A 13,890-nucleotide genomic window follows, 5' to 3' on the forward strand; every position below is an offset into this window, starting at 1 on the left:
AGCAGGCTCCCGAAAGCAAAGTGACCTCAAGAACCAGCTGCAGGAACGATGGCTTGGACCTTCCCAACAGCATTGGGCCAGAAACACACGAATCGCCCTCTCATCAGCAGTGCTTCGCTCCAGACACAGGACGTGCGGTCGCGGAGATGAGATGATACATCAGGCACCGGAACGGTCCGTGAGAATTGCAGCACCAACGCACCAAACGTTCCACGAGTCATCTTTTGAGAGATCCACCTCGAAGCGTTACCATGGCAACAGGGCCTCACAAGCAAACATCGACATGCGCCAGACCGCGACCAAAAGCGAGCCTTGACGTCTTCCAGATGTTGAAGCTCATCGATACTGGATATGAAACCTGCATCGACGACAACAATGCATCGAATGTACGCTGATACGACCATCGCGCCGCTAGCAGTGTCGAGTATGCTCAAAATACTGCACGCATCATCTCGCAGACTCCAAACTCATGGTCACGAGCGATGGAGCAGCGGCTGAGAAATCTCGATTCTGGCACCAATACGATGACGAGTTTGATGACTACAGCGGCCTGACGGCAGATCCGCTCGACTGAGAGCCTGGAGACCACGGTCAGCACTCCACTTCCACGAGACTTCTTCGTAACTGGCGGCTCTAGACGCTGAAGCACATTCAAAATGTGCTTGAGAAGCAATACAGAAAGAGCGAGACATGAGGAGCAACGTCAAGTTCCAGAGAGGGAGAGATTCGTGCCAAAGAGAGGAATCCGCAAGACAAGGCAATCTGAACAATATGGCTTGAAGGGCATCACAAGCAGGGAACAAGGAATGGCGACAACAAGGAACAGGATCGCAGCATGGAATGGAAGACGATGTGGAGGCAATGGTGGGAAGGCCACAATATCGTCACAAAGGAAGCAAAGGTGGAAAGCATCGGAAAAGCAAATTGTGGAAAGGCCACAGCAAAACCACGAAATTGAAGAAACAAGAAGGACGCGTCGGAAAGGGAATTGAGTGGAAAGGCCACGAGAACATCAACAAAAAATTGAGAAGGACGGAAAGCATTTGAAGAGCAAACAGTGGAAAGGCCACAGCAACATCATTGAACCAAAGAGAAGAGCGAAAAGCGTTGGAGAGGCAATCGAGTTGGAAGGCCACGACAACACCGCAGAGAAAGGCGACAATATGGGCATCCTCAAGTTGAAGATTGCACAACGACATGGGCGTGAAGATATCACAAAGGAGGACAATGGGACGACATCGGACAGGCATCGCAGCAAGAACATCCAGAACGACGACAAAGGAGGCACGGCACGACGCGACAACCTCAGTGGAGGACGTAAAATTGAGACAGGTCTGGGCTACGGTGCACAGACAGATGTGAGGGACAAGAGTGGTCAGCAAGCAAATTGTCGACACCCGATCAAGGACATGGACGGGGCCGAGGACGAGAGCAACCTCACTGGAGTGGCACCGCACTGATTGCCAGCCCATTGGTGATCCCAGACATACCTGAAGCAGATGTCTCGACAACGCGCTAAGGCCGAACGGATTGAGAGATCATTGGTACGATCAACGTACGTCTCGCAGCACCCAAGCAAACCTTTTGAATGATCATCACCTTGCAGCGGAAGCACCACTGTTTGCAAAACAAGCGGATTATCCACAACTTCTGAAGGCCTCAACCCTCTACCAACAGTCCGCAGCTACTCATTGCATGCTCCGTTGTCGTATATCCACCATTCAATTCGGTCTCTCACACGCTACCACCATCAACAAAGTAATGCGAGCAGCAAGGACAGCTTGCGGCATCAACGGCAAGCGGACGAGCACACCACCGCCGACTGATAACTGATAGCAACACCACAACACTGCTCTACTGTTGCTTGTGGCTCGACAGCTTTTGGCGTGATGTCCACTCAGCTCGGTTCACCACATTCTCAGTACCAATGACAGAATGAGCGCAGTACAGCCACCTTCTGCAACACATCTCAATCAACGTATGATGGCGTCAAACTCAGCCTGGTGCATATACGCTTCAAGACATCATCCACACCCCTCCAATGGAGCTTGGAATCTTCCTTTGGGATCAGCAAAGTCGCTCCAAATCAACGTAAAAGTGCTTCAACACATTTCCGTGGTACCTACTGCCGTAATCTCCAAGACGGCCGGCATTCTCTACTGATGGCTGTCGCAATGACGGGCACTGATTTCGAAAACAGCAAAGAGTGGGCTTGAAGTGTCCATGTCTCCCCAACACAAGCACGCTGCGCTACACCGTGCCGCTACGATTCATGCCAACGGGAGAAGCGCTTCTCCGTCCGCAGCAGGTTTGCGCCATTATGCTGAAGTCCCAAACCTAAGCAAGTTCGTATGGCCAGCATAGAGTTCCACAAGCACAACAACATGACATCCAGGCGTGCAATGCACACAGCAATAGCCTTTATCTCCAATGCTGGCGTTCAAAAAGTAACGGCTATCACATCGCGACTCTTCACGGCCATCGCACGCGCTTCGAGTTTGCACTCATGCTGTATGCGCTCACAATATGACAAGCATGCAGCGTCTGAAATGACGAAATGCGTACGCACCAGCATCACACCGAAATCCACATGAGACAAAATCTCTCCTTGGCCGCAACCGCCGTTGAAGCGCAACACAGAGACCGAGTCCATCGATCAGCATCACACCACTTCCTGTTCATGAAAGCTCTCCCAGACCCCTTGCCGTTCTATCTACGACATCGCCATTTCATCGCTGGACTAGTGCACATGACTGGCTACCGGTTGATTACATTTACGGCTGCGTGACATGGCTTCATGCTGTACAGCTGCATAGCCATCGTGAGGAGGCATAAATTGTCCTACAACGAATCGACATCAGCCGTTCTGAGTGGCCAGCGCTTTTGACAACAGTCGCAGCATCGTCCGCACAAATCGGTATTCCTGCTCACATTGTCAATATATTTGAGCACATCCTTCACAATACCACTCGACAGCACTTTCGCCGTGCCCAAAACACATGACATTGCACTCCACAACGAGCGGTATATTGCGGAAGCACCTCGTGGCGCTCGGATGTTGTCTCAGAACACGACACTGGTTAGCCCGACCCTCCTTGATACCAACCTCACGAGACTCATCTCTCGCACAATCCATCGCTCCTGGCCACGACCACTATCCTCAGAGTCCTACCGTTCTCACTCTTGGCAACGAAGCACGGGCAGAAAGAGTAACGCAAGCCAGACCACTCTCATATCTCCCGGTGCTGGCCCCTACGCCGAAGTCAGGTGTCGTAAAGAGCCAAGGGAATCTGGAGGATCTCTCTTCGATTCCCAAGGTACAGCAGAAGAGTCGGACTGCGGATATCCTGCTCAACTTGACGCATAATGACGTTCCGAATGCAGATGCACATTTCTTGCTCCTGAAATTCTACCAGATCCACACGACGCTGCAGACCTCTTCCAAGACCAGACTGATGTCCAAGGTATTCTCGAGGCAGATGCCCCAGTCTCTGTTTCTGGAGCTCAAGCAGAAGCACACAACGCTGCAGACTTCTTCCAGAACCAGACCGACTCTCAAGCCATTCCGGATGCAGACGTTCCAGACGTCGATCATGAAGCTCAAGCAGAAGCAGTCGGCAGTGCAGGCACTCCACTTGTGGATGTTGAGCTGTGGTGTTCGCAGGGTCGTTCTTGGTGTATGAAGGGGACCTTTGGTGATACGACAGCAAAGACCCGAAGCGCCTGTGCAGATTACTTGATACTTCTTCCCACCATTGGCGGTTCACATAGACACTGAACTATTCAATCTCGAAAAATTGTGTACTTTGTCATCTCGGGTACAGCTTCACATCCGCCGCAGCTTTACATTCGCAGCTGTGAATTCCGTAACTGATATTAAAGAATGCTAAATCGCTCGATTCTGCTGTGCTCGATGCCTAAATCTCACATATGCCCGAACAGGCGTCCACTCGAAGCATCTTAAAAACGTGTACCTGCTCACTCTTGCTTGACACAAGCGGTCCGGGTGCAGTGTATCTCTATGTCACTGTTAATAGACACGATGTAAGAGTGTGCGTCTCTCTTCGCCTCAGTATACTTTCCCCTACCCTGTGTAGTCTTGGTTGTGGGCGTGCCATTTTTCGAGTGCGCAGCACAGCCCAGTCAGCCTTCTACTGCACCACGAGAACCAAGATATTATCAGTCTTCGGCGACACCAGCTGTCCAATGTTCTTGTTCAAAAGCTATGTTAAGAGTCACGTTGTAGAGATAGGCGAAGACGAACGATTCAAAACACATTATTGCTAGACTTCTCGAGTCTGGAGATCTTTTCACATGCGACTTCCAAGCCTTATTTGTCTTAGCTATTCCAAGACACAAATCGGAAATAAACAAATAAAACACGACATGGACTTCTTTAGCTGGTTATCTCCGTCTGTGAAGCCAATAGGTCTGATTTCTATGATCCCACCAAAGTGAACTTGTGTCTTTGGTCCTGATAGCATGTTATTACCGCATCGAGTGCATATCGTACCGCGCGTTACGAAAGCTACATCAACGCACGATCGAGTCCGAATAGGCTACCATACCTCTATCTATGACCTAGACACTGTTTGCCGTCGGTTTACTTGTTCCTATGTCCTCGTACCCACTTCCTTATATCAATTGAAAACTATACATTGAAGCCGGGAGCAGCATCTGGATGACCACGAGAGATGTACAATCACCACTCTGGTCCCGATCGATAGTATGCACAAATCTAGCCCGTTTAAGAGTACTGCTTGATCGCCGAGAGCAGCATCTTATAAGGGCTTCGGCGAATAGCAGTATGAGACTCAAGGGCATTATACGCCAACAGGGTGCAGCAGACTATCGATCGGGCCTGGGGTAATAACCGTATAATATTATCAATCTGACGAAGCCTAGCAGACTTCGTGTAATTGCTCAATTCCTCCAAGCTTGACATCGGAGCTCGGTGATCATTACTATATATGGTTAGATGAAATGTGCTTAGTCATCAATCAACCAATCATCTCTCGAGGCTGCTTCCCACTTGCTGCAAGCTCAATGCTAACGGTAGTATAGCCAATGAGCGAGCCTGGTCGGGACCACTCTCATCGCCTAGTGGTGCTAGGGTGGAGAGCCCCGGCAAGTGGCGGGTGTCCCGAATATCCACCACCAATACACCGTATTGGGCGAGCTGACAGTAGGGATTATGTATTCTTAGCACTCCAGCAAACGGGCAGCAAAACGGGCAGCAAATGAGGCGCACAGATAGCTAACGGAAAATCCCCCGGGTAAGTCGTTCGAACTCCCAATAGCAGCCTCGAGAGATCTCTTTTTTTTGTCCTATTTTTGAACTTTGTCCGTTGCTGATTTGTATTCGAAGCCTTTAGATCACGACCCAGAGCTGGAGTCCGACTGAACTTTGTGCGTTGCCACTGCCATTGTCGTGGGGCATCTCTGCATGTACGACACCTCTTCCGGCGGTCATAAACTGTAAATCACCAGGAAACAACGTCCCCTTCTTCCCCGTGAAGTCTTCGTGGTCTACGCCTCCTTCCAACAAATAGGTAATGGTCTCTTGCCCTCTATGTGGATGATCGGGAAAGCCTGCGCCAACATCGACCTTGAAATGGTCAAGCATCAAGAATGGAGTGAAATTCCGCAACTTCGGGGTACCAATGCTCCGCCGTACTGTTGCGCCAGCACCTTCCGCCTGTTCGCGAGCTTCGAATACTTGAGAAATGCCTCGTGGTGTAGGATTGGCTGCATTGAGAGAAGGGTCTTCCGGAGGGATGACGGGGTATCCAACCCATTGTTTCGAGTTCGCCATAGTATTGAAGTGACTGCTGTTGTTTCGAATAGGTCTGCTGAGGTTGCTTGCTGCTCGTAGAATGCCACGCATGTACTGGTTTAAGCTGTCGATTTGTGTGAGTGCCGCAAGGATAATCGCCAAAATTGATATGAACAATCGCATGAATTCGGCCGGGCTTCGTCGAATTTATACGCTTCTCGAAGTCGTGCAATGGCCGGGCCTCGTTGGATTCATACGCTTGTCGAAATCGTGAAATGGTACCTGCTAGAATGAACTCGCTTGATATTACTTATACTGTGTTGTTGTATTGGTTGAGCAGTATTGGTAACAGGTGAAGTAGTTGGCGGGATTTAGCCGCACTTAGCCAGAATTTGATTGCGCGCTAATTTGCCGAATTTAGCGATTGCCTCAACTGCCTCGGGGTTCGGTAAACCTCACGTCTCCTTCAACGTGCCAGAGAGCTGCACAATCGCCAGTCATTGTTGAGCAGATAATTTCATAATCACCAGTCTACCTTGGAGATACAGAGAGCTGCACAATTACCAATCCACCGTTGTGGTCTGACTCCGACCAATCGACCTTCTCATCATCGCGCCGGGACTCAAGCAGGACCTCTGACTGTTAAGGCCAGGCAGAGACGTACTGCATCAAGGCCGAAGTTTGACGAGAGAAAGTACCAATCAGCCATGACGACGACGCTAAACAACGAGCAAGTCGCTGCCCTGATCGACGCATTCGTTAAGGAGCATGTAAGCGTTATACGGGAAGACAATTTCGACAAGCGCTTTTACGAAGCATTGCGAGTTCGTTCTGTAACGATAGCCGGACCAGGAACATCAGCTACAGCGGTGTTCGAATGCAAGATTCCAACGACATACTCCAACCAACCCAAGGATTCACCGAAAAAGACGATTCATGGCGGCGCAGTGACAACATTCTTCGATATGACGACCTCTTTAGCGATTATTGGGTGCAATTTTCCGGCGTGGCACAGTACCGGCGTAAGTGGAATCTGGCAATACAGCCGCGCAACGATTTCCGAAGGCTGACATGATTCCTGCAGGCTTCGCGCAAGCTTGAAGTTACTTATCTCAAACCTCCCGTAGAGGGTGAACTTGTGCTTTTCGAGTGCGAAGTAATACAGATCGGAAAGCGTCTCGCCGAGCTTAGGGGGATAATGCGGCGCGAAGAAGATGGGGCCGTGCTGGCAATCTGCAACCATCAGAAGTACTTAGCGGACAAACCGCATTATGTCAGTAAATCGATGACCAAGCTGTAGCTCCGGCGTGCACCAGACGGAGCCCGGAACTAATATGTTATGTTTTGCGGCCACTGCCATCATACCATAGACTAGACTGTGTGATAGGCTATAGCGATGACTTATATGCCATCCATCGCATCTCTGGCCCAAAGCTTCACAGTCCGATCGCGTCCACTTGACGAAAGCCAGGCCGCATCTGCAGTCACGTCGACCGACAAGACAGTGCCATCGTGTCCTGATAGGGACTTGCACAAGGCCCAGTCGTCTGCGGAGAAGATGTTGACATTCTTGTCGAAGCCAGCACTAACAAGGAACGTGCCACTCTTCCGAGGTTGCACAGCTGCGCTTGACCCCTGCTGGTCATCCCCATCGGTCATGACTGCATCGGGTTGCTGAAGTGCGCCCGAAAGTGGCCCATCGGTGCCCTTGAACCATCGCAGGTCGGAGACTCCACCAATATGCGCGCCAATGCTGGCCGTTTCTCGTACAGCGCGCAAGTCCCAGCACTTGGCAAAGCCATCGGCACTGCCTGTCATGACGCGATGGCCATCACAACTCCAGTCGAGGGCATGAATTGAGCCAACGTGACCTTCGAGAATCATTGCAGTTCGGCCTGTTCGAAGGTCCCAAATGCGACCAATCGAGTCAAGCCCAGCCGAAGCAATGAGATTGCCGTCCTCGTTGAAGGCGACTGTGTAGACTTCTTTGCTGTGTCCTTCTTGCAGCAGCAACTCGGTGGTGGTTTTCACATCCCACAAGCGCCAGGTCGTGTCATAGCTCGCGCTTGCCAGGTACCTCCCAGATGGATGGCATGCCACACGACATACTCTTGCGCTATGTCCGCTCAACGATGCCACTGGAGTATCCTGTGTCAGAGACCATAGGTGTATCTCGTTGTCGGCTGCAGCTGTGGCGAGATTCACATCCTCTGGGGCTATTGTCGAGCCGGGGAGGGTCGCGCCAGGAAACCACGTAATTCCACCGATCATACCTTTGTGCCCCCGCAGTGTCATTTTGGTGTCCAGATTGGGCACATCAAGCAGCTTCACCGTGCCTCCCCAGTCTCCGCATGCCAACAGCTCTCCATTAGGCGCGAATCGCGTCAGGCTAACTGGACGCTCGCTGGCGATCTGACTGCCAAAGAGATCCACATTTGCGAGTTTCCCCTTGATTTCTTTTCGATGCTTCACGTGGGTCTCCACAGGAATCTTGCTCTCTTGCTTCTGCCTCTTGAGCCGTCGCGTGGTGCGTGGTAACGAATATCTCGCAATCTCTCGACGAGCTGCCAGTAGTTCGTTGCTGCCCTCGATGTAGAACTCGCCCTCCTCATCCGCATCGTCTGCCTCTTCAACGTCGGCCATAGACTCATCCTCGTCTGCCGCACCTCCATCTTGTTCGCGCAGCAGTATTTCCCGTAAGCGGTCCCGGCGGTCCTCTTTGCGCTCCCCGAACAAGGTGATGGGCTGGCCTCTGCCACGAAGTTCTGCGCGCACGCGCTGATCGTCTGTTGGCACTGCAAGCGCAGCAGCTTTGCGCTTGCGGGCAAATTCGTTCAGGACAGTCGACGCATGTTGGGCCTCGCCGCCAACCGTCGCAGCGGGGAGATGGTAATTGGTATCGAGCGCTGAACGTACATTAGCAGTCGCGCGTCAACGCGGACAAGCAGGGCTCGCACTTACGAACGCTAGCGAGATCGATGCTGGTATCCTGCCATTGTCGCTATCAGCTCCCGCTCTCGTTCCGTCGGCGTTTCTGTTGCTGGGTGTGTGAATACGACAATGACTCTCACTGCAACATTGGTGCAGTCGCATGTAGGGGCAAAGGTACTGACCTCTTCTTCGATGTATGCCTTGCGCGCTGAATGCATGGTGACGGGCGCAAGCAGTTTTGGCGTTGTCGTGAAGTGAGTGCGACCTTTTTCCGCTCAGAGCTTCGAGCTTCAACCTCGAGCGGGCGCACCTCCGCGGACCACCACCCCGTCCGGCCACTGCCTCCTCCACCACCACGGACCGCATCGCCCTCAGTGCGCATCACTGATCGTCCGACATCACATCGCACGCATCAGTAGCGAGAGCCATGTGCTGACCATGTTGTTCACCGGTGCCGTTCTCTGCTATTTGCTCGCCCTAGAACTCGAGTGGCCATGTCAGCTCTCCCTCTGCAGCTGCTCGCGAGACGACGCCTGACGACTTCGCCAGCATCCAGCCCCATCAAGTCCCTGATGCGTATCCCGCAGCCCCGCCTACAATCGTCGACCGCATCCTCGGCGCATCACTTCACCTACCGTCTAGCTGCTGCTTCCGCTCCAAAGCAAGCGCCTCCACGACCTCCTAAACCGGGCAGAGACTACTGGAATTACGCTTCCACTCATGTGGACCCACGTCCGCCGTACTTGCGCTCGACAAAGCCCGCGTCGGGAGAGGACGCCTTCTTCGCGTCGACCATTGGGGGAAGTCCGCATCATGTTGCCTTCGGCCTTGCTGATGGCGTGGGAGGCTGGCAGGACCAGGGAGTGGATCCATCTGAGTTCAGCCAGGCATTATGCGGCTTGATGGCGGGTTCCGCCAACATTTACGAAGGCCTCGATGCTGGGACATCCTGTAAACCACAAGAGCTCCTGCAGCAAGCCTACGATGCGGTCATGGCCAACCCACGCATCCCTGCCGGAGGCTGCACGGCCAGCTTGGGTGTGGCAGATCAGGATGGTATGGTTGAGACGGCAAAGTACGAGGAATGCTATCTTGACATCTAAGTGGGCCCTGATTAACGCACTGTGTAGTCTTGGAGATTCCGGATATCTGATATTCGGCCCTGGCAAAGTGGCCCATCGATCAATAGTCCAGACCCACGCCTTCAATACACGTACGTGGAGAGTGCGCTCTGGCTTCATTCACGACCACATTTACTGACAGCGGAAATCATGTAGCATATCAAATGTCCAAAGTTCCCGCTAAGATGCAAGCACAGTATGCCATCTTCGGCGGTGCTACCTACTTCAGCGAAACACCAGCGCAAGCTGATATCCACAGCCACCAGCTCAAACATGGCGACGTTGTTCTCTTCGCTACCGACGGCGTTTGGGACAACCTTTCCGCACAAGATACACTCCAGATTGTGCAGCGTGTCATGGAGGAGGGCGGCTACTGGTTCCGGTCGCACAATTTCCCTGGCGCCGAGACGATGGTGAACGATACCCTAATTCGCTCTCTACCACGTGAGGTAGAAGAAAAGCATAATCGGTCATATCTGCCTGGTCAGATTGCTTCGGCCGTCATGCGCGAGGCCAAGGTTGCCGGATTGGATCGGAGGCGTGATGGCCCATTCGCCAAAGAAGTCAACCAGCGTTACCCGCAAGAAGGATGGGAGGGCGGCAAACCAGACGACATCGCTGTCGTCGTTTGTATCGCAGTACAGGGTGAAGAACAACCTATCAAGTCGAAGCTTTGAGCAGGAACCGAAGAGTTCGACGCACCACGCACGCAGACACGGTGCAATCTGGCTCCTGGACTCACAGTGCGGCTGTCTGATTCAGCTCTCCGTGGTTCAGTAGAGCGCGAACGATGTGGCCGAATTTGTTCCGAGTCCGAGGTTCCGACTGTAGCTGGACTCCATTGAGTCACAGCTCAGAGATCGGAAGACTGCAGTCCTATCACCGACATGCCTCTGCTACGGACCATTGCCCGTGGTCAAGCAGAGGATCCGAGACCGCCATACCGTCTGAGAAAAGGTCTGCCTTCTGTTGATTGCTTTGGACGTCTTGGATCTTACAGCGAGTATCGACTCCGCCTATGGGCTGCATTTCCGCAATGCGTCATTCGACCACAACGTCCGGGTTAGAATCGCAACCGCCATTTGCGCTGGCTCCAATGTGCAGGCGACTCTTCCCGATTTGGCATCGCTGAGCTTGCGAGCTCTAGAGTCTCATTCGACCTATTTTTCCGCCTTGGCATTGCGAACTTGCCGTACGTACAACGCACGCTTCGTGCGCGACTGGGGACCGCGAAACCATTCGCACCAGGCTGAACGACGAGCGGCGAGGCGAGTCAATTGAAACTCCCCGTCCCCTTTGGACGAGCAGGCTGCTGCAAAGTGACAAATGATGGGCCTTCCCGATGGCCGCGCTCTGTAGTGGACGGGTCGTAAGCACGAACGATGTACGAGCCTGACATTCGGCCATTTGCTCAAGCATCAAGACAGACGGTAGTCGGAAAGGGCTTCAATGCGCATACCCGTACTCCCGACTTGTGTCGTCTTGTCGTGTCGTCAGTCGGCAAGACAAAAACAGTAGCGTAACCAAGAAGACTTTTGATTACCATCTTTGGCCGCTTCGTGTCATCCAACCAATGATAGCCGAAGCCTTAGCAGGTTCGCATTCCCATTCGTGATCGCTACTCGGGCAGTGCCATCACTTGCGTTACTCTCTCTTTGGCACCCGCTTGCCGCATATCGAGCAAATCGGTCAGAGATCGCCGCATGAGCGAGAGATCAGACGACAGGCTGTGGTGCGTGACGGTGAAGGATGACTGTGCACCGCGACAAGCGCTCCAACCATACTCTGCTATCGAAGGCAATGAACAGGTCGGTGCGCGCAAGATGATGAGCTCATATTGCATCTCATCGGCTATCATCAAGTCGTCGGGATCAAATTGAAGAGGTGATGTGCCGTCACAAGAGCGTTGAGCAATGCCCAAAAGACGAGGCAACATGATAGGCTCACGAATCCCACCGCTTGTAAGCGCTCTTGCATGAAGCAGCACGCAGGCCATCCCACCGATTGGGCAGTGCCGAGTGGGATCTAGTGCCGCGTTTGCCAATCGCCGACAGGAGTAGTAGCACTACCTGCTAAAGTAGGTTGTTCGTCCCTGACATGAACGCTGTGCTGCGCAGCTGGGCTACTCTGTGTCCGACAGCTTCTATTACGGCAAACACGGGGCGTCAACCCTGCACACTACGAAGCCATGCGCGCTGATGAGCGTCGCACGACAGTCGTTTGCGGTTGCCTATCGGCGGCTGTGCGACATGTGCCGCAGATGCGGTATTCTGGGTTGTGAGGAGTTAGCTTTCGTGAAGAGTGGGAGAGCTGTCGTTTGAACGCCCAACGCATATGACGCTAGACATCGTATGGATAGCTATAGCAGTGATGAGTCGCTAATCAAATGTTCTATCTCATTGTGTCGTGTGTTCACACCATCTTCCACAGGCTTGATGGTCCGCCGGGCCAAGAGGAGCCGGTGGCATGATGTCGATGGCCATTCGGAAGCCAGAGGTGCTACATGTAATTGTGCGGTGAACTGACTCGTTCACGGCCGCAATTGCTATGCTGCCAAAGCCCGCCATCAGAACCACAAATCGCAGTTCCGTCAGGCAATCGGAGGCGTGCGAATGGCCATGGGTAAACAGGATATTATTGCTGCGAAGACGCGGCGCACAATGATCCAGGACGTGCCGGTTTCAAGAGACGATGCGCATCTGATTCCTGATTTCAGTAACATGTGTGCGGATTACTATGTAGCGGTCTACTAGCCAGACGAGTGTCCGCCCAACCTCTTTCTGGCCGACGACTTGACCGCTACAGCGTGAATGCTCTGATCCTTGCGTGTCGTTGGGGCCCGGCTCGCAGCAGTCGTCGCGCCGAGGCTTCCTACTCGCCCATGGATAATGGCAATGTCGTCAGGCAGCTAAGGGCTGCATGAGGGCAGCGAGAGTGGCCGTGTTTGTCGACGGCAAGCCGGTATGAGCAACAGCGAGAGCAATTGTTCGCGCGACGCGACCTTGTTTGGGCAGCATCACTCTCACTTCACACAACGAAAGCACACCCGGCAGGCTTGGCGGCGCGATCTCACGATGCGCGAGCGTTTGTGTGGCTCGGCCCTCACTGGCGGCAGCCTTGTTTTTGGAGTTGACGAATTTCCCGAGCTGCCGTTTGGCTGCTCATCACCACCCTGTCTGCGGTTTGCACATGCCCGACGCGTCGTGTGGCCGCCGTTCGTCGCTCGTCAGCCAGCCATTCTCAGCCGCCCGGGAGCAGGAAGAGGAGCAGTGCAGTGCAGTGCAGCTCGAGCTCGAGCCCGAAAGGGTACGCAAGCAACAGCAGCAGCAGGCGAGCAGGCCAGGAAAGCAAGCAAGCAAGCAAGCAAGCAAGCAAGCAAGCAAGCCGGTGGGCAACGAGCACGCAGTCGCCAATCCTGCCACAATGTCACGCGCACCTCTGAAACACTGTCGAGGATGAGCGCGTCGCCGTCGTCGTCGCCCTCGGCCTCCCACACCACACGCCAGCCGCATGATCCGCCCGGCAGCACCAGCTGCGCGCGCACACGGCGGTGATTGTTGCGATCTGATGGTGCCGCGTCAATTCGTCAAGACTTATCCCCAGCGCGCGCGACGGAGCGGAGAGGCCCACGGCGAGCACACGGCCACGATCCGGACCTACTGCAGCTTCATGCATGCACCACTACCCAAAGCCAATCAATGTTCTGCATGGGATTTGGGCACCACCGAGCAGCAGCACGCCCTCGCAGAGCCCTGTCGCCATCGCCTGCGACCATCTTTCGCGTGCGCTTTGCTCTGCGCTCGCAACCGGGCCCGTCCCGCGCGTAGCCTCCCTCCTCCTTCACTTACAGTACCTTATCCTCCCCACCTGCCTGCTGCAGTTGTGTGTTTAGACTCTGGATCGCGAGTATAAGCAAGGTCATCCCTACGCCTTTGCCACCTCTATCCTCTTCCAGCATTGATTGTCGCTCACATTCACCCTCCGACTGCCCATCATCGCTGCCGCACCTGCGCCTGCCACTGCTGCTGCCGCTCCTGCCACCGCGCCCGCGCTCCATGAACC

General features: G+C 53.6%; 5 protein-coding genes across 5 annotated transcripts; 3 read left to right on the forward strand and 2 right to left on the reverse strand.

The window, feature by feature from the left end:
• Positions 1-1,163: 1,163 nt before the first annotated feature.
• On the forward strand, positions 1,164-1,460 carry RHO25_001228 (uncharacterized protein; the record flags this gene model as incomplete). Its single annotated transcript, XM_065602090.1, has 1 exon — positions 1,164-1,460. The coding sequence occupies one exon, from the start codon at positions 1,164-1,166 to the stop codon at positions 1,458-1,460; it is 297 nt and encodes a 98-aa protein (XP_065458162.1).
• Positions 1,461-5,371: 3,911 nt separating this feature from the next.
• RHO25_001229 (uncharacterized protein) lies at positions 5,372-5,959 on the reverse strand (the record flags this gene model as incomplete). The annotated part of the gene is made up of 1 exon (XM_023593839.2): positions 5,372-5,959. One exon carries the CDS (start codon positions 5,957-5,959, stop codon positions 5,372-5,374), a length of 588 nt encoding a protein of 195 aa, XP_023459552.1.
• Positions 5,960-6,483: 524 nt separating this feature from the next.
• RHO25_001230 (uncharacterized protein) lies at positions 6,484-7,076 on the forward strand (the record flags this gene model as incomplete). Its single annotated transcript, XM_023593840.2, has 2 exons — positions 6,484-6,798; positions 6,861-7,076. The coding sequence occupies 2 exons, from the start codon at positions 6,484-6,486 to the stop codon at positions 7,074-7,076; spliced, it is 531 nt and encodes a 176-aa protein (XP_023459553.1).
• Positions 7,077-7,177: 101 nt separating this feature from the next.
• On the reverse strand, positions 7,178-8,925 carry RHO25_001231 (uncharacterized protein; the record flags this gene model as incomplete). The annotated part of the gene is made up of 3 exons (XM_023593841.2): positions 7,178-8,682; positions 8,738-8,765; positions 8,890-8,925. The coding sequence occupies 3 exons, from the start codon at positions 8,923-8,925 to the stop codon at positions 7,178-7,180; spliced, it is 1,569 nt and encodes a 522-aa protein (XP_023459545.1).
• Positions 8,926-9,201: 276 nt separating this feature from the next.
• RHO25_001232 (uncharacterized protein) lies at positions 9,202-10,505 on the forward strand (the record flags this gene model as incomplete). The annotated part of the gene is made up of 3 exons (XM_023593843.2): positions 9,202-9,782; positions 9,838-9,920; positions 9,985-10,505. The coding sequence occupies 3 exons, from the start codon at positions 9,202-9,204 to the stop codon at positions 10,503-10,505; spliced, it is 1,185 nt and encodes a 394-aa protein (XP_023459547.1).
• Between the last annotated feature and the right edge of the window lie 3,385 nt (positions 10,506-13,890).

This window comes from Cercospora beticola, chromosome 1 (genome assembly GCF_033473495.1).
Source record: "Cercospora beticola chromosome 1, complete sequence".
Taxonomy (NCBI): Eukaryota; Fungi; Ascomycota; class Dothideomycetes; order Mycosphaerellales; family Mycosphaerellaceae; genus Cercospora; species Cercospora beticola.